General features: G+C 37.6%; 1 protein-coding gene across 4 annotated transcripts in view; it reads left to right on the top strand.

The window, feature by feature from the left end:
* Nucleotides 1–26482, top strand: part of Jade3 (jade family PHD finger 3) — a 172338-nt gene that overhangs the window by 91259 nt on the left and 54597 nt on the right. For 3 of the 4 annotated variants that reach the window (XM_087599331.1, XM_087599330.1, NM_001271265.1), the window contains 2 exons: nucleotides 9921–10078; nucleotides 23246–23436. In XM_087599331.1, the coding sequence (XP_087455457.1) occupies nucleotides 9921–10078; nucleotides 23246–23436 (349 nt within the window). Of the gene's footprint in view, nucleotides 1–9920; nucleotides 10079–20606; nucleotides 20685–23245; nucleotides 23437–26482 lie in introns of all 4 variants that reach the window. The other variant, XM_087599332.1, reaches the window with a different exon arrangement.

Raw genomic sequence — 26482 nt, 5'->3', positions numbered from 1 at the left:
AAAAATCCACCAAGATGAACTCTCAATCCTAAATATCTATGCTCCAAATACAAGGGCACCTACATACATGAAAGAATCCTTACTAAAGCTCAAAACACACATTACACCTCACACAATAATAGTAGGAGATTTCAACACCTCACTCTCATCAATGGACAGGTCATGGAAACAGAAATTAAACAAAGACATAGACAGACTAAGAGAAGTCATGAAGCAAATAGACTTAACACATATTGATAGAACATTCTATCCTAAAGCAAAAGGATATACATTCTTCTCAGCAACTCATGGTACTTTCTCCAAAATTGACCATATAATTGGTTGAAAAACAGGCCTCAACACATACAGAAAGATAGAAGTAATCCCATACGTCCTATCAGACCACCACGGGTTAAAGCTGGTCTTCAATAACAATAAGGGAAGAACGCCCACATATACAAGGAAGTTGAACAGTGCTCTACTCAACAATAACCTGGTCAAGGAAGAAATAAAGAAATTAAAGACTTCTTAGAATTTAATGAAAATGAAGGTACAATATACCCAAACTTATGGGACACATGAAAGCTATACTAAGAGGAAAACTCATAGCTCTGAGTGCCTGCAGGAAGAAACAGGAGAGAGCATATGTCTCCAGCTTGACAGCACACCTAAAAGATCTAGAACAAAAAGAAGCAAATACACCCAGGAGGAGTAGAAGGCAGGAAATAATCAAACTCAGAGCTGAAATCAATGAAGTAGAAACAAAAGGACCATAGAAAGAATCAACAGAAAATCAACAAGATAGATAAACCCTTAACCAGACTAACGAGAGGACACAGAGAGTGTGTCCAAATTAACAAAATCAGAAATGAAAAGGGAGACATAACTACAGAATCAGAGGAAATTAAAAAAGTCATCAGATCCTACTACAGAAGCCTATATTCAACAAAACTTGAAAATCTGCTGGAAATGGACAATTTCCTAAACTGATACCAGGTACCGAAGTTAAATCAGGAACAGATAAACCAGTTAAACAACCCCATAACTCCTAACAAAATAGAAGCAGTCATTAAAGGTCTCCCAACCAAAAAGACCCCAGTTCCAGAAGGATTAAGTGCAGAATTCTGTCAGACCTTCATAGAAGACCTCATACCAATACTATCCAAACTATTCCACAAATTTGAAACAGATGGAGCACTACTGAATTCCTTCTATAAAGCCACAATTACTCTTATACCTAAACCACACACAGACCCAACAAAGAAAGAGAACTTCAGACCAATTTCCCTTATGAATATCGACACAAAAATACTCAATAAAATTCTGGCAAACCGAATCCAAGAGCACATCAAAACAATCATCCACCATGATCAAGGAGGCTTCATCCCAGGCATGCAGGCCTGCTTTAATATACAGAAAACCATCAACGTGATCCATTATATAAACAAACTGAAAGAAAAAAACCGCATGATCATTTCATTAGATGCTGAGAAAGCATTTGACAAAATTCAACACCCCTTCATGATAAAAGTGCTGGAAAGAATAGGAATTCAAGGCCCATACCTAAACATAGTAAAAGCCATATACAGCAAACCAGTCGCTAACATTAAACTAAATGGAGAAAAACTTGAAGCAATCCCACTAAAATCAGGGACTAGACAAGGCTGCCCACTCTCTCCCTACTTATTCAATATAGTTCTTGAAGTTCTACCCAGAGCAATCAGACAACAAAAGGAGAGTAAGGGGATACAGATTGGAAAAGAAGTCAAAATATCACTATTTGCAGATGATATGATAGTATATTTAAGTGATTCCAAAAGTTCCACCAGAGAACTACTAAAGCTGATAAACAACTTCAGCCAAGTGGCTGGGTATAAAATTAACTCAAATAAATCAGTAGCCTTCCTCTACACAAAAGAGAAACAAGCCGAGAAAGAAATTAGGGAAATGACACCCTTCATAATAGTCCCAAATAATTTAAAGTACCTCGGTGTGACTTTTAACCAAGCAAGTAAAAGATCTGAAAAATAAGAACTTCAAGCCTCTGAAGAAAGAAATTGAAGAAGACCTCAGAAGATGGAAAGATCTCCCATGCTCATGGATTGGCAGGATTAATATAGTAAAAATGGCCAATTAATGAAAATCGATCTACAGATTCAGTGCAATCCCATCAAAATACCAATCCAATTCTTCAAAGAGTTAGACAGAACAATTTGAAAATTCATCTGGAATAACAAAGAACCCAGGATAGCTAAAACTATCCTCAACAATAAAAGGATTTCCGGGGGAATCACTATCCCTGAACTCAAGCAGTATTACAGAGCAATAGTGATAAAAAAAAAAACTGCATGGTATTGGCACAGAGACAGACTGACAGAGCAATGGAATAGAATTGAAGACCCAGAAATGAACCCACACACCTGTGGTCCCTTGATTTTTGACAAAAGGAGCCGAAACCATCCAATGGAAAACAGATAGCATTTTCAGCAAATAGTGCTGGTTCAACTGGAGGTCAACATGTAGAAGAATGCAGATCGATCCATGCTTATCACCCTGTACAAAGCTTAAGTCCAAGTGGATCAAGGACCTCCACATCAAACCAGACACACTCAAACTAATAGAAGAAAAACTAGGGAAGCATGTGGAACACATGGGCACTGGAAAAAATTTCCTGAACAAAACACCAATGGCTTATGCTCTAAGATCAAGAATCGACAAATGGGATCTCATAAAACTGCAAAGCTTCTGTAAGGCAAAGGACAGTGTGTTTAGGACAAAACGGCAACCAACAGATTGGGAAAACATCTTTACCAATCCAACAGATAGAGGGCTTCTATCCAAAATATACAAAGAACTCAAGAAGTTAGACCGCAGGGAGACAAATAACCCTATTAAAAAATGGGGTTCAGAGCTAAACAAAGAATTCACAGCTGCGGAATGCCGAATGGCTGAGAAACACCTAAAGAAATGTTCAACATCTTTAGAAATAAGGGAAATGCAAATCAAAACAACCCTGAGATTTCACCTCACACCAGTGAGAATGGCTAAGATCAAAAACTCAGGTGACAGCAAATGCTGGCGAGGATGTGGAGAAAGAGGAACACTCCTCCATTGTTGGTGGGGTTTCAGACTGGTACAACCATTCTGGCAATCAGTCTGGAGGTTCCTCAGTAAATTGGACATTGAACTGCCTGAGGATCCAGCTATACCTCTCTTGGGCATATACCCAAAAGATGCCCCAACATATAAAAAAGACACGTGCTCCACTATGTTCATAGCAGCCTTATTTATAATAGCCAGAAGCTGGAAAGAACCCAGATGCCCTTCAACAGAGGAATGGATACAGAAAATGTGGTACATCTACACAATGGAATATTACTCAGCTATCAAAAACAATGACTTTATGAAATTCGTAGGCAAATGGTTGGAACTGGGAAATATCATCCTGAGTGAGCTAACCCAATCACAGAAAGACATACATGGTATGCACTCATTGATAAGTGGCCTATTAGCCCAAATGCTTGCACCCTAGACGCCTAGAACAAATGAAACTCAAGAAGGATGATCAAAATGTGAATGCTTCACTCCTTCTTTAAAAGGGGAACAAGAATACCCTTAGCAGGGAAGAGAGAGGCAAAGATTAAAACAGAGACTGAAGGAACACCCATTCAGAGCCTGCCCCACATGTGGCCCATACATATACAGCCATCCAGTTAGACAAGATGGATGAAGCAAAGAAGTGCAGGCTGACAGGAGCCGGATGTAGATCGCTCCTGAGAGACACAGCCAGAATACAGCAAATACAGAGGCGAATGCCAGCAGCAAACCACTGAACTGAGAATAGGACCCCCGTTGAAGGAATCAGAGAAAGAACTGGAAGAGCTTGAAGGGGCTCGAGACACCATATGTATAACAATGCCAAGCAACCAGAGCTTCCAGGGACTAAGCCACTACCTAAAGACTATACATGGACTGACCCTGGACTCTGACCTCATAGGTAGCAATGAATAGCCTAGTAAGAGCACCAGTGGAAGGGGAAGCCCTGGGTCCTGCTAAGACTGAACCCCCAGTGAACTAGACTGTTGGGGGGAGGGCAGCAATGAGGGGAGGGTGGGGAGGGGAACACCTATAAGGAAGGGGGGAGGGGGATGTTTGCCCGGAAACCGGGAAAGGGAATAACACTCGAAATGTATATAAGAAATATTCAAGTTAATAATAAAAAAAAAAAAGAAAGGGGAGGAAGGAGGGGTATATTTGCCCGGAAACCAGGAAAGGAAATAACACTGCAAATGTATATAAGAAATACTCAAGTTAATTAAAAAAAAAAAAGTCAAAAAAAAAAGAAAATATCCAATTAAAGAAAGAAAAAATAAATAAAAAAAATACATTCTACTTTTAAAAAAAATGGTGTTCAGAGCTAAACAAAGAATTCACAGCTGAGGAATGCCAAATGGCTGAGAAACACCTAAAGAAATGTTCAACATCTTTAGTCATAAGGGAAATGCAAATCAAGACAACCCTGAGATTTCACCTCACACCAGTGAGAATGGCTAAGATCAAAAACTCAGTTGACAGAAAATGCTGGTGAGGATGTGGAGAAAGAGGAACACTCCTCCATTGTTGCTGGGGTTGCAGACTGGTACAACCATTCTGGAAATCACTCCGCAGGTTCCTCAGAAAATTGGACATTGAACTACCTGAGGACCCAGCTATACCTCTCTTGGGCATATACCCAAAAGATGCCCCAACATATAACAAAGACACGTGCTCCACTATGTTCACAGCAGCCTTATTTATAATAGCCAGAAGCTGGAAAGAATCCAGATGCCCTTCAACAGAGGAATGGATACAGAAAATGTGGTACATCTACACAATGGAATATTACTCAGGTATCAAAAACAATGACTTTATGGAATTCATAAGCAAATGGAAGGAACTGGAAAATATCATCCTGAGTGAGGTAACCCAATCACAGAAAAACACACATGGTATGCCGTCATTGATAAGTGACTATTAGCTCAAATACTTGAATTACCCTAGATGCACAGAACAAATGAAACTCAAGACAGATGATCAAAATGCGAATGCTTCACTCCTCCTTCAAAAGGGGAACAAGAATACCCTTGGCAGGGAATTGAGGGGTAAAGTTTAAAACAGAGTCAGAAGGAACACCCATTTAGAGCCTGCCCCACATGTGGCCCATACATATACAGCCTCCCAATTAGACAAGATGGATGAAGCAAAGAAGTGCAGGCCAACAGGAACCGGATGTAGATCTCTCCTTAGAGACACAGCCAGAATACAGCAAATACATAGGCGAATGCCAACAGCAAACCACTGAACTGAGAACAGGACCCCCGTTGAAGGAATCAGAGAAAGAACTGGAAGAGCTTGAATGGACTCGAGACCCCATATGTACAACAATGCCAAGCAACCAGAGCTTCCAGGGACTAAGCCACTACCTAAAGACTATACATGGACTGACCCTGGACTCTAACCTCATAGGTACCAATGAATAGCCTAGTAAGAGCACCAGTGGAAGGAGAAGCCCTTCTTCGTGCTAAGGCTGAACCCCCAGTGAACATGATTGTTGGGGGGAGGGCGGTAATGGGGCGAGGATTGGGAGGGGAACAGCCATATAGAAGGGGAGGGGGAGGGGTTAGGGGGATGTTGGCCTGGAAACCGGGAAAGAAATAACCTTCGAAATTTAAGTAAGAAATACTCAAGTTAATAAAAAAATTATAGAGATAAGTGAAAAAAAGTTTATCATTAGCTTTTTCAAGGCAGACATGCTAATCATCTATCATTCACCTATCTATTTTTCTATCTTCTATCTATCTATCTATCTATCTATCTATCTGTCTGTCTATCTATCTATCTATCTATCTATCCTTCTATCTACCTATCTACCTAAACGCCCAAACATGTATGCACAACTATTTAGCTTCCCATTGAACACTCAGACACACACGCACACACACATTCATCATCATCACAGCCGTCACGTTGATTTAAGATTATATTTTGAGTGACAGATACTATACTATATAATGTTTTCTTGTGAACAATTGTGATGTTACTTTTAGTCTCTGAGCTAATTGAGACAAGCCTTTTAACTTACCAGTCTTCAATAAGATCATCTATAAAAGGCAATAGTTTCAATGTGCTACACATATTTGTGGATATTTTGGAAATCATTATAAATTAACTATGTATTTCATTATCTACCTCTTGCATAGCAAATTGTATGCACACAGCGGATGTATGTATTTCAAAATTCTCAGCATGGATTAGATTAGAGCAGACACCCCCCCTGCCTTCTCCTCCTCCAAGTCTCCTATTCTGTGTCCTTTGAATCAATTCTTATTTCTATTTTCCATATTGAAAAGCATCTGCAGACATTACCAGCTAATCTGTGAAGATACTGATTACACAACTTTTGAATTCCATGAACATCAAATAAGAAAGATAACTACCTTTTGATAGTGTTTTCAACTAAATTTTGCATATATATATAATTGTATATATTAAAAGTCCTACTTTGTCTCTGGCAATAAGACGAGAGCCAATTTATGCAACAGCCAGGCATACATGCATTTCTCACATTTATTCATCTCTGGACTAAAACTCTACTTATATGAATATGATGAAATATTTGGTGCAAAAAAATGTAAGGTGATCTCTCTGTAGAAAAGAATGCTCAAAATAATTAAGAAAAAGAAAGATATTGATGGAAGGTAATCTTACAGATGGTAGCCAGCTGTGGTCAAGATTAATTCACGTTCATCCAGAAAGGTAGTGTTGTAAAAAGAGCACACTAAGCATGCTTGTCTTCTTTATTCTTCTCAATATTTCTTTGAATTTAAACATAATGATTCATATTAAATACTTAGTAAATAACAGTAAAATTATGAGTATGCCTCATATTTATATGCAGAAAGAAAAGAAAATGGCCCATGAAATCTTCCCCAGTGAGATACACAGCTTTCTTCAGTGTGACTATACTGGGCATTGAGAAAGAAATCAATAGTTTTCTCAGTAAAACAACCGAAAATTATCTATAAACACTCTGACGATCAATCAGGAGCTTTTACCATCTTTTTAAATAGACCACGATGCTCACAGGATAGCATGAAATCAAGGACTTACATGCAGAGTGCGTGTGAAGTTCTAGGCCAGATGGGGTCCCACCAAGAAGAAAGGGAAGTGGACGTATCACCAATAGATAAATGCTTTCAAAATTAAAAAAAAAAATTCTAGCAGCATCTCACTGGGCATACAAGTTATATCTCCAGTAATAAATGTCTAATAAAAAATGAACTTAATGCCATTTATGAAAGCTCTTTGTGTCAATGCTTTATCAATGTTTCTGTGGAATGTGTTTATTGTTTTGTTTTTATCTTTTATGTCTTTTGAACATATATTATGGTTTCCAGTTTTTTGTTTTTATGAAGTTTCGGGGTATGTACACAGACATGTCACTGTGTATATATGTATATTAAGCTTTTGCTTTATAAAGTTTTTGGGTATGCACACACATATCACTGTCACAATGTATATTAAGTTTTGCTTTGACTCTATCATTTGTTACGTTATACTCTGGTTTGATGGCTTTGTTTTTATCTTCTTATCATCATTATTATTGTTATTAAATTTCTGTTTGTAATCTAATGAGAGAGAGGGAGTGGGAAAGGGAGGCAAAGAGAGAAAGAACTAGAAGGAGAAAGAAAAAATGAGATACAGAGAGAAACAGGGAGACAGAAAATGCATGAATTTGGGTAGGTTGGAAAGAAGGAAAGATCTGGGAAGTTTGGGGATTAGGCAAATCAGAATATAGTGTATGAACAAAATCTATGTTAATGAAAGAAAAATCTTGGAAGGGATGTCACAGCAAATAAAAGTGCTTTGCTGAACAATGTGAGTGTGAGTTCAGACTCCGAGAAATCATGTAAAATGACCAACATACTCTGTGGACTCTGTCAGAAGGGAACAGAGGCAGAGAATGTTGGAACAGGATACGTAATGGCCCTTCTGGTGTCTGCCCACAAGCAGGATCTCACCTTCTAAAACACTCATGTGCACAGATATATCAGAAGTACCTCACACACGTGCGTGCGCACGCAAACACACACACACACAGAGAGAGAGAGAGAGAGAGAGAGAGAGAGAGAGAGAGAGAGAGAGAGAGAGAGAGAGAGAGAAGAGAAAGCTTTAAAACTCAAAATCAATACTCTGGACTCCTAGCACAGAGTTGAGTGTTGCTTACTGGCGATGGCAGTGAAAATTATGAAACAAATTATCAACCACATGAGGCGTCCAAAAATGGATTGTCATAAGGTAACATAAGAGGAAGCAGAAGTAACTTGAAATTATAGGTGGGGTGAGCAGAGCGTGGGATCAGAGGGGACAGTACTTTCCATCCACCTTCCAAGCTGATGGGCGTTTTATCTCTCCGTTTATACGGTTTCAGTCATGCCCTCATGCACAGAGCTGCAAGAGAACCTTTGTCCTTATTTTATGTCTTTTAGTGAGAACATCCAGTTTATCCCTAGTTTGGTGTCCTGAGAATAAAGTTTCTATTTAAAAAATGAAAAAAAAAGGAAACAAGCAAATGTAACAATTTGAGAATATTACACAAATAAACTATATTAACAGTAGCAGTGGAAACTAGTGAGACAACATCTGAAGAAATCTAACAAGATTCTGTCTCAACTGAGTAGCCAGATTATCACCAGTAAACAAGACATTTAACATCATACATGCCTAATATAATAGAATATGAACATAGCATCATTTCTATGGTATTCTTACCAAAAGAAACTCTAAAATCCAAACATGTATATCTTCAAACCAGTGAGAACACACTAGATAAATCCCAGTTAGCAGGACACACTCCAAAATGTTTGCAAATATTCTTTAAGTGTCAGTCATGAAAGACAAGGAAAGATTAAACAGTTGTTACAGATTAGAAGATACCAAAGAGGTATACAAGATCCCAGGTTGAACCCCCAAACAGAAAGCCACCAGGGAAAATTGTCTGGGCTACAGTCTTAAACCCTAAAAAATTAAATTAGTCTATAGATTAAGCAGTGGTATTTTGTAAAGTTAATTTCTTGGTTTAGGCGTTGATATAGCAACTCAGGCCTGTAATTCTAGCATTTCTGAGACTCAGGCAGGAGGGTTCCTATAAGTTCTAGATCAACCTGAGCTACAGTGAGATCTTGTTTCAAAACTAAATCAAATTGTTTTCTGGTTTAGATAAATTTGTTCTGAGGCCAGGTGTCTCCTGAAAAGGCACATGCCTTTTGTCCCATTACTGAGAACCAGAGGAAGGAGGGCCTCTTATTTTCAGACTAATTTGGTCTGCACAGCAAGTGCCACGTTAGCCAGGAATATGAAATAAGACCTTGTTTCCAAGCAAAATTTAGAACAATTTACATAGGTCATTTAAGATGTTACTAGTACAAGAGACTACCTGAAAGATATATAAGAATGCTGTACCATTTTTATAATGTTTCTGTAAGTGTATAAGTATTTCTAAGTAAAATTTTAAATGAGGTAATACCTAAGTAATTGTAAGTTATCAGGATATATTTATTACTTCAATTGAGTCAAGGGTTGTTTCTTTTACTTAAAAAGAAAAGGCTCCTTTGGAATAACCTATATTATTTAAATTCAAGGAGCTTATTATTATTATAATCATCATGATGATGATGGTGATGATGAAAGGACTCCTACCTTGTATTAAGTCCAGAAGAGCTGACTGTCCTCTTCCTGTGTCAAATCTTTGCAAACATAAATTGACCTACTCATTTAGAAATCAGGAAATGTTTGTCTTACTGGAAATACATGGTGAGGAGGAATGATCTTTTTTTAAAGGAGAATATTAAATGGTATCAGTTTCATAGCGATTTTAAAGTATATGCATTGTATCTTCCCAGGTATTCCGAAAGGACCTCATCAGTGCCATGAAAATTCCTGACTCTCACCACATTAATCCTGACAGCTATTACCTCTTTACTGACACATGGAAAGAAGAATGGGAGAAAGGAGTCCAAGTACCAGCCAATCCAGACTCTGTTCCAACACCTTCTCTCAGGTATTGGCATGTTTACAACTTTGACTTAGGAAAAGAGCTCTCTTGGTTTTCTTTGTATTTCTTGGGGAGAAATTTAAGAGTGAGTATACATTTCTAACATGTGAAGTTAATGTAACTCACAAATATACTACATCATGATTGATGAATAAATTCCAACTCATTTATCTAAGAGAGTCATAAGATGAAATGTTTTGAAGTACAATCTAAAATTAGGAAAAGTTCTTAGACCACAAGATTTCCATATCTAAGTCATCAGTAGCATTTATTGGTCTTTGAAGAGATAACTTTCCCATAAGAAATTGCTTCAATATAGCTGAAGCCTCATTAGTGATGATACTAATAAGTGGCCAAAAACATACAGCTTCTAAAACAGAAACTACATCACCTTGTTAAGATAGAAAGACATTGATTTTTGTGGAAAAAGAGTTTTCATTTCAGAGGAAATATTAAACTCTTGAAGAGTAGTGCTGGTTTTAGAAACCATTTTGTCATACTGGTTTTGGTATTTCTAGTGCTTTGCCTAAGTCTGACATAAAGTAAGATGTTCAGTACGAGTTTGAATGAATATAAAAATGAGTAAATAGAAGACACAGTTCTAGATAAAGAGCTGGTAGAACTTCTTGGTTACTATGAGAAAGTATAGATTTTTTTATTTTATTTTTATTGGATATTTTATCTATTTATATTTCAAATGTTACCCCCTTTCCCAGTTCCCCCACTTCCCCTGTCCCCCTGCTTCTATGAAGATGCTCCCACTCCTGTCTACCCACTCCCACCTCAACGCCCTGCCACTCCTCTACACTGGGGAAACCAGCCTTCCGAGGACCAAGGGCTTCTTCTCCTATTGATGCTAGGCAATGCCATCCTCTGCTACATATGTGGCTGGAGCCATGGGTCCTGCCATGTGTACTCTTTGGTTGGCGGATCCCTGGGAGCTCTGGGGGATCTGGTTGGTTGATATTGTAGTTCTTCTTATGGGACTGCAAACCCCTTCAGCTCCGTCCATCTTTTCTCTTAACTCCTCCATTGGGGTCCCCTTGTTCAGTCCAATGGTTAGCTACAGCCATCCTCATCTGTATCAATAGGGTTCTGCCAGACCCTTTCAGGAGACACCCATATCTGGGTCCTGTCAGCAAGCACTTGTTGGTTTCAGCAATATTGACTGGGTTTGGTGGCTACATATGGGATGGATCCCCAGGTGGGGAGGACTCTGGATGACCTTTTCTCAGTCCCTGCTCCACTCTTTGTCCCTGTATTTCCTCCCATGAGTATTTTGTTTTCCCTTCTAAGAAGGAATGAAGCATCCACATTTTGGTCTTCTTCTTGAGCTTCATATGATCTCTGATTTTTTTTCTTAAATATTCCAAGCTTTTGGGCTAATATTCACTTATCAGTGAGTACATGCCATGTGTGTTCTTTTATTGACTGGGTTACCTCACTCAGGATGATATTTTCTAGTTCCATTCATTTGCCTATGAATTTCATGAAGTCATTGTTTTTTGATAGCTGAGCAATACTCCATAGTGTAAATGTCCCACATGTTTTGTATCAATTCCTCTGTTGAAGGGCATCTGGGTTCTTTCCAGCTTCTGGCTATTATAAATAAGGCTGCGATGAACATAGTGGAACAGGTGTCTTTTTTATATGTTGGGGGATCTTTTGGGTATATGCCCAAGAGAGGTAAAGCTGGATCCTCAGGCAGTTCAATGTCCAATTTTCTGAGGAACCTCCAGACTGATTTCCAGAATGGTTGTACCAGTCTGCAACCCCAGCAACAATGGAGGAGTGTTCCTCTTTCTCCGCATCCTCGCCAGCATCTGCTGTCACCTGAGTTTTTGATCTTAGCCATTCTGACTAGTGTGAACCTCAGGGTTGTTTTGATTTGCATTTCCCTGATGACTAAGGATGTTGAACATTTCTTTAGGTGCTTTAGGTGTTCTGAGGATATTCGATAGTCCTCAGTTGAGAATTCTTTGTTTAGCTCTGTACCCCATTTTTTATTAGATATTTTTATTTACATTTCAAATGTTATCCCCTTTCCCAGTTTCCCATCCATAAATCCCCTGTTCCATCCCCCTCCCCCTTCTTATATAGGGGTATTACCCCACCCAATCACGCACCCCTTCCTGCCTCACCGGCCTGACATTCTCCTACTTTGTAGCCTATCTTTAATAGTGTTATTTGATTCTCTGAACTCTGACTTCTTGAGTTCATTCTATATATTGGATATTACCCCTTTATAGGATGTAAGATTGGTAAAGACCTTTTCATAATCTGTTGATTGCCATTTTGTCCTAATGATAGTGTCCTTTGCCTTACAGAGGCTTTGCAGTTTTATGTGGTCCCATTTGGCCTTTCTTGATCTTAGAGCCTAAGTCATTGGTGTTTTGTTCAGGAAATTTTCCCCAGTGCCCATGTGATCGAGACTTTTACGCTCTTTTTCTTCTATTAGTTTGAGTATATCTGGTTTGATGTGGAGGTCCTTGATCCACTTGGACTTAAGCTTTGTACAGGGTGATAAGAATAGGTTGATTTACATTCTTCTACATGCTAACCTCCAGTTGAACCAGCACCATTTGTTGAAAATGCTTGTCTTTTTTCTACTGGATGGTTTTAGCTCCTTTGTCAAAAATCAAGTGACCAGAGGTATGTGGGTTCATTTCTGAGTCTTCAATTCTGTTCCACTGATCTGTCTGCCTATCTCTGTACCAATACCATACAGTTTTATCACTATTGTTCTGTAATACTGCTTGAGGTCAGGGATGGTGATTCCCCCAGAAGTTCTTTTATTGTTGAATATAGTTTCACTATCCTGGGTTTTTTGTTATTCCAAATAAATTTTCAAATTGCTCTTTTTAACTCTATGAAAAATTAAGTTGGAATTTTGATGGGGATTGCATTTAATCTGTAGATTGCTTTTGGCAACATGGCCATTTTAACTATATTAATCCTGCCAATCCATGAGCTTGGGTGGTCTTTCCATCTTCTGAGGTTTTCTTTAATTTCTTTCTTCAATGCAATCCCCATCAAAATCCCAACTCAATTCTTCATGAAATTAGAAAAAGCAATGTGCAAATTAATTTGGAATAAAAAAAAACCTATGATATCGAAACTATTCTCAACAATAAATTAACTTCTGGATGAAACACCATCCCTGATCTCAAGCAGTATTACAGAGCAATCATGATTTAAAAAAACTGTATGGTATTTATACAGAGATAGGCAGGTAGATCAATGGAATAGAATTGAAGACCCAGAAATAAACCCATACACCTATGGTCACTTGATCTTTTACAAAGGAGCTAAAACCATCCAGTGGAAATAAGACAGCATTTTCAACAAATGGTGCTGGTTCTTCTGGAGGTCAGCAGGTAGAAGAATGCAAATTGACCCATTCTCATCTCCTTGTACAAAGCTCAAGTCCAAGTGGGTCAAAGATCTCCAAATAAAACCAGATACACTGAAATTAATAGAAGAAAAAGTGGGGTAGAGACATGAAGACATAGGTAAAGGGGAAAATTTCCTGAAGAAAACATCAATGGATTATGCTCTAGGATCAAGAATCGACAAATGGGATCTCATAAAACTGCAAAGCTTCTGTAAGTCAAAGGACACTGTTGTTAGGATAAAACGGCAACCAACAAATTGGGAAAAGATCTTTACCAATCCTACAACTGATAGAGGGCTTATATCCAAAATATACAAAGAACTCAGGAAGTTAGACTGCAGGGAGACAAATAACCCTATTTTAAAAAATGGGGTTCAGAGCTAAACAAAGCTGAGGAATGCTGAATGGCTGAGAATCACCTAAAGAAATGTTCAACATCTTTAGTCATAAGGGAAATGCAAATCAAAACAACCCTGAGATTTCACCTCACACCAGTGAGAATGGCTAAGATCAAAAACTCAGGTGACAGCAGATGCTGGCGAGGATGTGGAGAAAGAGGAACACTCCTCCATTTTTGATGGGATTGCAGACTGGTAAAACCATTCTGGAAGTTCCTCAGAAAATTGGACATTCCACTACCTGTGGATCTAGATATACCTCTCCTGGGCATATACCCAAAAGATGCTTTAATACAGCACAAAGACACGTGCTCCACTATGTTCATAGCAGCCTTATTTATAATATCCAGAAGCTGGAAAGAACCCAGATGCCCTTCAACAGAGGAATAGATACAAAAAATGTGATACATGTACACAATGGAATACTACTCAGCTATCAAAAACAATGACTTTATGAAATTCATAGGCAAATGGTTGGAACTGGAAAATATCATCCTTAGTGAGGTAACCCAATCACAGAAAAACACACATGGAATGCACTCACAGATAAGTGAATATTAGCCCAAAGCTCGAATTACCCAAGATACAATCCACAGACCACATGAACCTCAAGAAGAAGGATGACCAAAATGCGGATGCTTCACTCTTTCTTAAAAGGGGGAACAAAAATATTTATAGGAGGGGATATGGAGGCAAAGTTTGGAGCACAGACTGAAGGAAGGGCCATTCAGAGCCTGCTTCACATGTGAGATATATATCCACCAAGACTAGATAAGATTGATGAAACTAAGAAGTACATGCTGATAGGAACCAGAAATGAGATGTTCCTGAGAGACACATCAGAGTTTGTCAAATACAGAGGTGAATGCCAGCAGCAAACCACTGAACTGAGAATGGGACCCCCTTTGGAGGAATTAGAGAAAGGATTGAAAGAGCTCAAGGGTCTTGCAACCTCATAAGAACAACAACGCCAACCAACCAGAGCTTCCAGGGACTAAACCACTACCCAAAGACTGACCCATGACTTCAGCTGCATATATAGCAGAGGATGGCCTTCTTGGGCACCATTGGAAAGAGAGGCCCTTGGTCCTGCCAAGATTGGACCCCCAGTGTAGGGGAATTGGGGGATGGGGAGGGGAACACCCTTATATAAGAAGGGGAGCAAGATGAGATAGGGGGGCTTATTTCTGGGGAAACCAGGAAAGTGAATAACACTTGAAATGTAAATGTAAAAAATCCAATTAAAAAAAGAAAAATAAATAAATAAATATGAAAAAATACATTTTTGTTTTAAGCCCAAGTTTTGGGATATAGGGCTGCCTGCTTTGGACTGTCTGCAGAAGCTGACTATAATTTACCTTGTGCTATAGCAGAGGTGTGGTTTTGCCAGCTGTAAATGTTTTCTTTGATTGTTTGACACTTGGAATTCTGGGAACTTTTCAGAGGATATATAAATTCTAGGTCCCTGATAGGCATTTTGTGCGGTTGGTGGTCATTGGGTGGGGTGGCTATACAGTTAGTTACTACTTACTTAGTTACTCAAAGAAGAAACAAAAAATTAGATTCAAGGATCTCTGTCTCTTTCCTCTCTATCCTTTCAATTCAGTATGTGTCTCTAACTGTGAGAGGAAGCTGTCAGTCTCTAAATTTATACTTCTTAAACAATATAAATTTTTTGCAGTACTGTCAGATAGATACAATATTTAAAGTAGTACATGAAACATTTTCCACTTAACCCACAAATTAAACTCACCTCCATAAAGTATATTTAATATACTAATTTAATATCAATACCATCAACTGCAGTGTTTCCATAATTCTTGGAGTGTTAATGGGCTATGTAGCACCAAGGCCTTTATGTGTATATATTTATGTGTATTTGTATGTATATGTATATGTATATATGAATGACATTAAAATACTTTCAAGCAACTTCAAGTCCTTGAAGGAGACTGAAATAGCTCATGGGACAGAGCCCACTCCTGATACTGCCATGAAGGCCAGGTCCCAGAGGCTGGAGAGCTCAAAGACCCACAGTAGAACCAAAAAAGTAAGAGGCAATGAAATGACTCCTAATGATATTCTGCTGTACTCATAGATTGGTGCATATCCTAATTGTCATCAGAGAGGCTTCACCTAGCAACTGATATAAACAGATGCAGAGAGATCCACAGACAAACATTAGGTGGAGCCTAGGGGATCCTGTGAAAGAGAAAGAAAGAGGAAGGATTTGAAGAAGCCAGAGAGGACAAAGATACCATGAGAACATCATCCACAGAATCATCTAACCTGAACTCACAGGGGGCCACATAGACTGAACTAGGGAGCCTGCATGGGTCTGACCTAGGCCCTCTGCACATATGTTACAGTTGTGTAGCTTGGTTTTCATATGGGACTCAGAACTCTGGGAATGGGGCTGTCTCTGACCCTTTTGTCTGCTTTTGGAACTTTTTCATCCTACTGGGTTGCCTTGTCCAGCACTCATACAAGGGGAAATGCCTAGTCTTATTAGCAACCTTGAAGATATGTCTTGTTTGGTTTATATTCCTGGGAGCCTGCCCTTTCTGAAGGAAAACAGGGAGGAGTGAATTGGGGAAGGTGGAGGGAAGAGACTGGGAGGAGTAGAGGGAGGGGGAAACTGTGGTTGGGATATAATATATGAGAGAAGAATAAAAATGATATCAAAAAGAAAAATTATATTTTGAAAATTAGGAAATATTTGCTCCTTTTTCAGAAGAGATTATATAAAATTGGTGTTCATTCTTTTAAATTTGTTTTTATTATTTTTAATTATGTGAGGGAGAGAGAAAGAGTGTGAGCATGTGTTCATGCAGGCAGGTACTTGTTTAGGCCAGAGTTACCAGATCTCTTTTGACTGAAAATAACATGCGGTAGTGAGCTGCCCTGCCTGATGGATTCTAGTAAGCAAACTTGGGTGTTTTGCAAGAGCAGTTACACACTGTTTTAACTGCTGAGCCATCTCTGTAACCCCAGTTCTTATTTAAATGTTTGATAAACTTCTCCACTGAAATATGCCAAATCTAGAAGCTATTCTTTTATTGTTTGGTTTCTTATCTTTAAATTTATTCTTTCATAGTTATCTTGTTCATATTGGGTGATTTTTAGTTCTTTGGTGCTTTAAAGGCTTTGTTTCATCTAAGTTGGCAAATTTATGCTTATGTATATATTCATACTTTTCTCTCTGTTGTAATATTTAAAGTTAACATTTGGCCAGGCTTTCATATGTATAAAGGTTAAGTAGATAAACTTCTATGACTTCCCTCCCATTAAATACAATTAAGTCATAAGCAGCTTGAAAACACAAACCTATTTAAAAGATCAAAAGAAGGTGGATATAGTGTTCTTGATACACACCTTTGAAACAAGACAGCCATGTGTTTCCTGAATTTTCTTTTTGCTTCCAGATTCTGGAAAAGGTGACAACCAAGAAGCATCAGGCAGCAATGATTTTAAAAAAAAAGGCTTACTCTTCCTAGTGACTGGGAAAGGGCCAGCCTATCAAGTCAGAAATCTTTCATAGTTTGTTCATCTCCAGCCAAACTTTATGAAGCACACTTTGGGCTGTCATTCTATCCTCTTCTCTAGCACAAATGCAGTAAGGAGCCTGACTTTATCTTAACCCTGCAATGGTAATTCAACCTGTCTAGGGTTGTAGCAGAAATCTTAATGGAGAAACAATATTCTCATTTTTACCTGATAATAATGATCCCTCCTTCCCTGGTCATGCCAATGAAGGCCATTTGGTCATTCTTACTAATCTCAATAAGGGAGGTATCAGTAAAGGTCTAGTAGGAACCAGAACTTCCAGTCACACCCCAAAAGTAACAGAAAATCCCTGCCATATAGAGTAAGTAAGTAGTCAACTACAACTTTTTGGCAATAATAAGACAGTGTCTTCTACCCCAATTCTGATGACCAACCATAGTTGTTTTCTAGGAAGCCAGCCAAAACTAAAGGTTTAAATAAGGTCTCTTGTTTTATAATACCCAAGATATATAGGTTTCAATAAGAAATGACTCATCAAGAATACTCCAAGGGGGCTGGGGCAGTAGTATCATAGTGGCAGAGTCCTTGCCTAGGCTCTGAATTCAATTCTCAGTACCAACATAGACATATACATACATACATACATATAGGATGGCTCAATAGTAAATATTCTGAGATAAAAAGATTTTTTGAGACATTCTTGGAATCATCTTTTACTGTTTATTGTCCTATAACCCATATTTAATTTCTATATGCAGAAGATCCTGAATCTACTTTCAAAATACATGTAGATTTTGTGTATTAAGTTCAAAGGAAAATGCCTGCCCCTTAACGATGCATGGCTACACAAGTCTGTCTCTTAACTTCACTGCAGTTTTTGGGCATCTGGACCTCCTGGACCTCCAACTACTTCCCCTACCCCATAACTTTCCACATCTTTCCCTTTCCATTTTAGGCTACAGAATTCTACTAGTCTTGATTTTGATTATGAAAATTGAGTATGCATGAACAATATATAGAGCATTTTCATACATGTTTATGGTATTTGAAGTTTAAAGGTGTTCCCTAGTGTTTCCATTATAAGTTTCAGTGTTTATAGTAAATTGCCCCCACACTTAGTAGCTCAGAGCAATTAGACTTGAAGTTTGAACGCCACACAGTGACTGGAGATCTGAATTAGAAACCTTTTAAAGGCCTTTTCACAAATGTACCAGATTTCTTAGACTGGCATAACATGAGAATTACATTTGGCTTGACTCCTTCACTGTCTGGCAATCTCAGCACAGTCAGATTCCTTATAGACTCCAGGCACAAGACACAAGACTCTGAAGTGTACCTGTTCCTTCCTGACAGCTAGGTGAAGGCTGCACTCCTTTTTATGACCCAGCTTGCAGTGCTCATAATATTATCTCTCCTGGTTCAAACCATCATAAGTTACTTTCTATTGAAAGGGAGGAGAAATAATCTTCAAAACTTGAAGACGTTGTAAAAGAATATGTGAAATTTGGAAAATGTCATGTCATAGAAATGGAACTGTCTCATATACTAAGTCACAGGGACTTTGGAAGAAAAGGTTATCACGAAGTAACAATATTAACAAGGGGCATTTGGGAAGACTCTATATACCTAAACATATATTTATGAAGTCAGGGATTGTGGTTCACTCCTATAAATCCAGCACTTGGAAAGCAAAGAGAGAAGGATCAACTTGAGTTCAAGGATAGCCCAGGCTTCATGGTGAGTTTACAGAGTTGAGACTGTATCTCAAAGAAAAAAAAGACATTTTTAAAGAGACTTAGTTAATAGCTAATTTTAAGATACTCATTTCAAAGCTTTTAAAAGATGTATAATACTGTGATGTTTATATAGTTTCTACTGTTCACAAAAAATTCTAGGCAGACACTAGGAAACAACCTAATCTCTAACTTCCAAATATCTAGATCAATTAAAAAGTCCCTGAATGGTCACTGTCAATAAGACACTTTGGGATACCTTAGGTCAGAAAAGAATAATAATAGTAGTTTCATTTTAAATGACTCTTTAGTGACACAGCAGTGTCTACTTGTACCTGACTTAGTAGTGTTTCAAACACTCTGACATACATGTCTGAAGAACACATAAATAAACCTTTCCATAGACCGATGGTTGTGGGTCCTTTAACAATAGCCCATCATCCTAGAAAGCTACTGAAACATTCAGTTATATTAAAGGGTCTGAATTGGAATCTAGGCTTACCTTGTCCTGACAGAATGACTTAGATCTCTAGGTTTGTGAACATTAGCTGATTTGGTCAGTAATAGGATGCCATTGATAGTGTCTCTATACCTGGTTCATAAGTGTCTGCAGAAGAAAATCATAGGATTATCCCAGGCTTTCCTCTAAAGCAGTGGTTTTTAACCTGTGACCCCTTAGAGGTCACATATCAGATACTTTTGATTCATAACAATAGCAAAATTACAGTTAATAAGTAGCAACTAAATAATTTTATGGTTGGTAGTCACCACATATGGAACTGTACTAAATGGTCTCAGCATTAGAAAGGTTGAAAACTACTGCTGTAGAGCTGTAGCAGTCAAATACACACAAAACAAAAAGACACTCTTAAGTGTGTCTTTTGATAATCAGATGTTTTAGAGTGTGTGCGTGCGTGTGTAAATGAATCGGTTTCTAAACACCCTTAGCTAACGATGCTAACACATCTGTCATCCCAGCCCTTGGAAGGCTGAAGCAGGGAACATAACAAGAACCTGTCTCAAAAAAATAGAGTCCTCTAGGCATGGTAGCACATACCTTTAATTCCAGTATTCAGGAAGCAGAGGCAGGAGGATCTCTGTGAATTGGAGATGCACATGATCTACATAGCAAATTACAGGATAGCCAGGGCTATATATATAGTAAGACCCTGTCTCAAAATCCAAAATAAAATAAAATCCCAAAGTAACATTTTTACAGATCTTCTATGTTACAAGTTCAGCAACTTCTCCTTGTAAATTTGCATTAATTTGACCTTTTACCCATGTGTTTTCTTGGATTTTGTGTTACTGTTTCAATCCTCAGATTTAGACTTTTGCTCATTATAGTTAGTGAAAGTGACTGAGATGATATCACCATTCTAATAATCATTATGGTAAACTTTGCATTGAAATATGATGTATACTCAGAAAATATAGAATGTATAATTGTATACCTGAATGAATTTTCATGAATTAAACATATTCATTTAACTGCCACTCAGATCAAGAAATAGAACATTACCAACACCCCAGAAGCCTTTCTTCTGCTCCCTGCCAGTAACTGACCTCCCTCACCGTAGGTAACAGTTTTGCCAGTTTTTGAACTTCATATAAATAGAATCCTATAGTATGTATTCATTTGAGACTGGATTGTTTTGTTCATCATTATGCTTTGTGAGACCATCCGTGCTGTTGCATGTAGTAGTTCATTTTCACATCATATTTCATTGTATAAATATGCCACAGTTTTTTTTTATCCATTCACCCTTACTTACCTTTTGTGTCTGTGAATTTTTACTAAGTATATACCTAGGAGTAGATATGTTAGGTCAAAGGACATCTACCTGTTCATTTCAAATACATACCTTATAACATCTACTGCCAAAGTGGCTTTTATCAGCTTATGCCAACAGCAGCATAATAGCAGGTCTATTGGCTTCAGCTTCTTACCATCACTCAGGCCTTCATAGATTAGCTTGGTGTCAGTCTTTTAAATATTAGCCATTTTAATAGAAAACTGTGATTATGATTGCAATATCTGTGATAACTAATGAGATTGGGACCTTTAAATTCTTCCTTTGCCATAAAATAGCCTTATCTGTAGAGTGTCGGCTTAAATCTTTACCCTAGTTTTTAATTGGAGTGTTTTTCTTTTCCAAATTGATTTGTTAGATTTTAATATACATTATAGGTTTAAGCCCTTTGTTACTTATCTTTAGTAGCAAATATCATCTACCCCATGAATTGCCTTTTTTCTCTCTTTTAATAACCAGTTTGGTATGTGTGTTTTTCAGTCTTTTCCTATTGTGTTTGATGACATTTGTGTTTCATTTAAAATACCTTTGCCTACTCTGATGGTATAAATATATTCTCCTTTGTATTCTTCCAGAAGCTTTTTTAAACATAAGCTTCATTTAAGAAAATTTCTAATGTACATTTTCCTTATATAATTTAAAGTACTTGAGATGAATCATTAGCTATAAAGTCCTTTTTTTTTTTAAGAAAAAGGCATACCTAGGGAAAAATAAAATGTTCTGTAATTGCCTTGTAAGGTCATACACCAAAGAAGTGCATTATATTTGATCTTGAAGTCTCTGGAGAGCACATTTTATCCTTTTCAGTTGGAAACAGGCCTCTGGATACACTTCCCAAAATTTTAGCTTCAATTAATGCTTAATGTTTCTGCATTTTCCTTAAATATCTACTGCTTTGGCTTCAAGTCTCCATATTTTATAAAAATTTAGATGTATAAATATATAGTTATTGAATTAATTATTTGGAATCATAGGCTTTGGGAAGAATGCTTAGAAGAAAAGATCTACTCTCTACACTTACATGATCAACTATATATTACATGTATTGATGTATTGATATGCTTGATATTCCTTCTACATGTATAATGACTCTATAATTAAATTAACTCTCAAATCCTTCCAGAGGGATAGTTTTCATTATTTTATGATAACATGAGTCAGTCAGAGAGTCTCTCTCTCTCTCTCTCTCTCTCTCTCTCTCTCTCTCTCTCTCTCTCTCTCTCTCTCTCTCTTTCCCCCCTTGTTCTTTAAAATTGCCAGGAAATAATAATCCAGATTTTTCTCCTGGCTGTATTTTTCTGGTGCCTCATCTGTAATTTAATCCATCAATTATAGAATAAGTTGTTGCCATGAAAATTTTTTATTTTTTCCTTTGGTTAGTTTTCTTGCTTTGGGTTTTTGAATATCAAGAGTGCTATGGATTTGTTCAAGCTCACTGCAAAGGTGATGGAACAGTAGGAATCCTTCATTCCATCATGTTGCCCTGGCTCAGATCTCTAGCTGCTCTCATATATGTTGGAAAGTGCCTTGAGTTTTGTGCAAGTATATGATCTCTTTGTTTTAACTCAGTTGCATAATGAAAATAATAAGAATACAGCAATCACTAATGTTACCAAAACCTGATTTTATCATATACTATACTGAATATTTTATTTCATATAAGCATAATAATCTTATCAGTTTGGTATTATTTTAATAATTTTTTAGTGTTTTCTCTACTTATTTTGCAACGAAGCTGAACCTTATCTGAATTAAGTAATTTTTGAAGACCACTTTACAAATGAATGGCAAAAAAAAAAATCATGCTTGCGTATATCTAAAACCTGTGCTCTGCACTATCTGGTATTCTATCTATGGAAGAAAACCATGGGTTTTGCCGAGGCAAACAATGCTACCTTTGTGAATACTTATTATCAGATTTTTTCCTTCTAAATATACTTGGTGACTATTGGAGCACGAACACACAATACATTAACATTTCTTAGACTAAATGGTAGTAGAATCTCAGATACGTGGAGGTAAATGAAGCATATCATTACCATTCAGTAAGTTCACATATCATTACCATTCAGTTAAGTTCACAGCACATAATGAAGCATATCATTACCATTCAGTAAGTTCACATATCATTACCATTCAGTAAGTTCACAGCAGATGATGAAACTGAATTTGCAGAATCATTTGTTTCTAAAAAGGGATCTGCCATATCTCCCAAAGAGCAAAGCAGAGTGCGCTCCACAGGATGACCAAAGGTTTGGCTTATCCTGTCAGCACCTGAAATCTGTCATTTTGTTGATTGTTGCCAATGTTTTCTATTGCTTCTCTAGGATTATATCTGAAAAAGTAAAGGAGATTCTTTTTGTCCGGCCCCGGAAATATATCCGTTGCTCCAGCCCAGAGTCTGCAGAACCTGGCTATATCAATACCCTGGAGCTAGCAGCATCTACATGCCGCTATGACCTAGATGACATGGACATCTTCTGGCTTCAGGAACTCAATGAAGACCTTGGAGAAATGGGTAAGCTATTTTCTTATAAGTAAGTTGTGCTTTGACTTCACTGGTGTTTTTTTTTAAGTTGTTTTGGTTTTTTTATTAGATACTTTATATATTTACATTTCAAATGTTATCCCTTTTCCAGGTTCCCCCCTCCCCTACCCCCCTCCCCCTGCTTCTATGAGGATGCTCTCCCTCTTGCCCACCAACTCCCACATCACCACCCTGACATTCTCCTACACTAGGGGAAATAAGCCTTCACAGGACCAAGGGCTTCTCCTATTGATGCCAGACAATGTAATCCTCTCCTACTTATGAGGCTAGAGTCATGGGTCCCTCCATGTGTACTCTTTGGTTGGTGATTTAGTCCCTGGGAGCTCTTGATGGGGGGCAGGTGGTTCTGTTTGGTTGACATTGTTGTTCTTCCTATGGGGTTGCAAACCACTTCAGCTCCTTCAGTCCTTTTCTAACACCTCCATTGGGGTCCCTGTTCTCAGTCCAGTGGTTAATCCACCTCTGTATTTGACATGCTCTGGCAGAGCCTCTCAGGGGACAACTATACCAGGCTCCTGTCAGCAAGCAGTTCTTGGCAACAGCAATAGTGACTGGGTTTGTTGTCTGCATATGGGATGGATCCCCAGGTGGGGCAGTGTCTGGATGGCCTTTCCTTCAGTCTCTGCTCCACTCTTTGTCCCTGTAATTCCTCCTGTGAGTATTTTGTTCCCCCTTCTAAGAAGGACTAAAGCATCTTCCTTCTTCTTGAGCTTCATGTGGTCTGTGAATTGTATCTTGTGTATTCTGAGCTTTTGGGCTAATATCCACTTATCAGTGAGTACGTTCTATGTGTGTTCTTTTGTAACTGGGTTACCTCACTTTAAGTTGTTAAAACACTACAAAACTTGCTTTTGTCTTGTTTTCCTTTCTTATCCACCCTTTCATTTATTATTTTTTATTAAATGAGGCATTTATTCTAGTGCATAAAATATAGTAGTAGTATTTTATCTATTAATAAAATTTAAATGACTTCCTCTTAATTCAGTACACATATGGATAGCACATAAATTTCATGAAGTTGTTTCATAATGTTATATGTTAGTGTGGTAATGGTTGATTAGACTTCTGGTGAAAAGGATACTGAAACTTGTTCTTGGATTAGTCCTAAAAAGCGTTCTTATTAATGAGCAGGGTCAAAGGTTGAGGTATGTCTTCCAGATATTGGAGAAAAAGTCTATCTACAGCATTTAACAGCACCCACTAAAAATGACAAAGTTACTCTGACCATCCTGTAATGGATGGCTTCTAATTTTGTTGCCCAGAATTAACTGGAAAATATCTCCAAAGCAGTTCTTAGTTTTAAACTCAGTTATAAGTTTTCTGTGTTAAAGCTTATATATGAATACATGTAAAAAGTTAAAATTATACTAAATCTTCTTTGACATGGTGATGACGGTTATTCTGCCAACAACTAAGTCTTAGTTTTGGCTCTTAAAAACTTAGTATATTCTGTTTTCTCTTTATTTGCCCTCTAAGAGGAGGGGCAAAGGCAGAATATGACAACCTAATGAAAGTACCTCAGCTTGTGGTTTTACATGCTATAGAATTCATAACTATACATATTATAAATCACAGTGCCTCTTTTGATTAAGAACTACCCTATAAGTTTTATGTTTTACAATTAATATTCTTTGGATAAGGATTTTATTTTTTTATTATGGAACAGTTTGATTTACAGAAAAAATGGATATTCAGTATAGTACAGAAAATACAAATGTTTGCCTCAGATATATTCTATTTCTCTAATGGTTTTTTTGCCATGATATATTTACCAGAATGAAGAAACCAGCACAGGTACCATCACCATTAACTGATGTTCTAGACTTTATCGGGCTTTCCACTTTTTCCTACTGATCTTTTTCTGGTGTAGGATTCCATCCAGGATACCACATTTCATTCCATCTTAGAAGAGGTATTTTGTGTGTGTAGGAGAGAGGCCTCATGGGCTTTTTTCTACTTTAGCATATCTGTTTGTATCATCTTTGTTCAGCTCATCTTTAGGCAGTCATATTGGTGAGATTTTATGGGTATAGCTTCTGACATCACTAGAAGACACAGCCTCACAGCAAACTTTCTGGACTTCTGGTTCCTATAATCATTATGCTCCCTCTGGAACATGTTTTGTAGATATACATCCATTGAGGCTGGGCTCCATAACTCTGCCTTTTGATTACTTATGGTTTTCTGTAGTGGTCTCTGTTTCAAAGACAAGTTTCCTTGATGAAGTGTGGAGATGACACTTATTTGTGGGTGTAAGGACAAATGTTGAGAATGTAGTTAGAGATTGTGCTGGTTTAGTAAAATAGTGATTGTAGGCTCTCCCTTAATATCCATGACTTTGTTTGCACTGAGTAACTAGCTAAATTTCCAGTACTATTTATAGTTCCCTCTTGTTAAATCTTAAGTTCAAATAGAGAGCTATTGCTTACCTCCATGTCATGTATGCCACTACTATACACTTATGGTTATTGTGCCATACTCAATCCTATACAAAGAAGTACGAGTACTGTGACTAGTTAGCCAATAACAAATGATTAGCCCTGAAAACATGCATACAAGTTTCATTATACAAAGTTGCGCTGAGTAAATGCGCATGTGCACACAAACACACATGCATGAAACAATAATTAATGAAACAAAATAGATCATGAATTTAAAGGAGAATGTGAAGGGGTATATGAGAAGATTTGGAGGAAAAAAAGGGAAGCAAGTAATGTTGTGAATATATTATAATCTCAAAATTTCAAAAATAAGTTGTTTTCTTTAAACTTTAGTTTTAAAGTTTTTTAGATATATTCATTTTATCTTATGTATATGAGAGTTTTGTCTCGGTCTTAGTTATGTTTTCTATTGCTGTGATGAAACACAGCAAAGCAATAATAATAAAAGCAAGTTGGTAAGGAAAGAATTTATTCACTGTTCATCACTGAAGAAAGTCAGGACAGGAACTCAAACAAGTCAGGAATCTAGACACAGGAGCTGAGGAAGAGGCCATGGAGAAATGCTGCTTACTGGC

The sequence above is a fragment of the Rattus norvegicus genome, chromosome X (assembly GCF_021556685.1).
Source record: "Rattus norvegicus strain SHRSP/BbbUtx chromosome X, alternate assembly SHRSP_T2T, whole genome shotgun sequence".
NCBI lineage: Eukaryota > Metazoa > Chordata > Mammalia > Rodentia > Muridae > Rattus > Rattus norvegicus.
The sequence above is the reverse complement of the archived record's forward strand: the minus strand, read 5'-3'. Positions and strand labels throughout refer to the sequence as shown.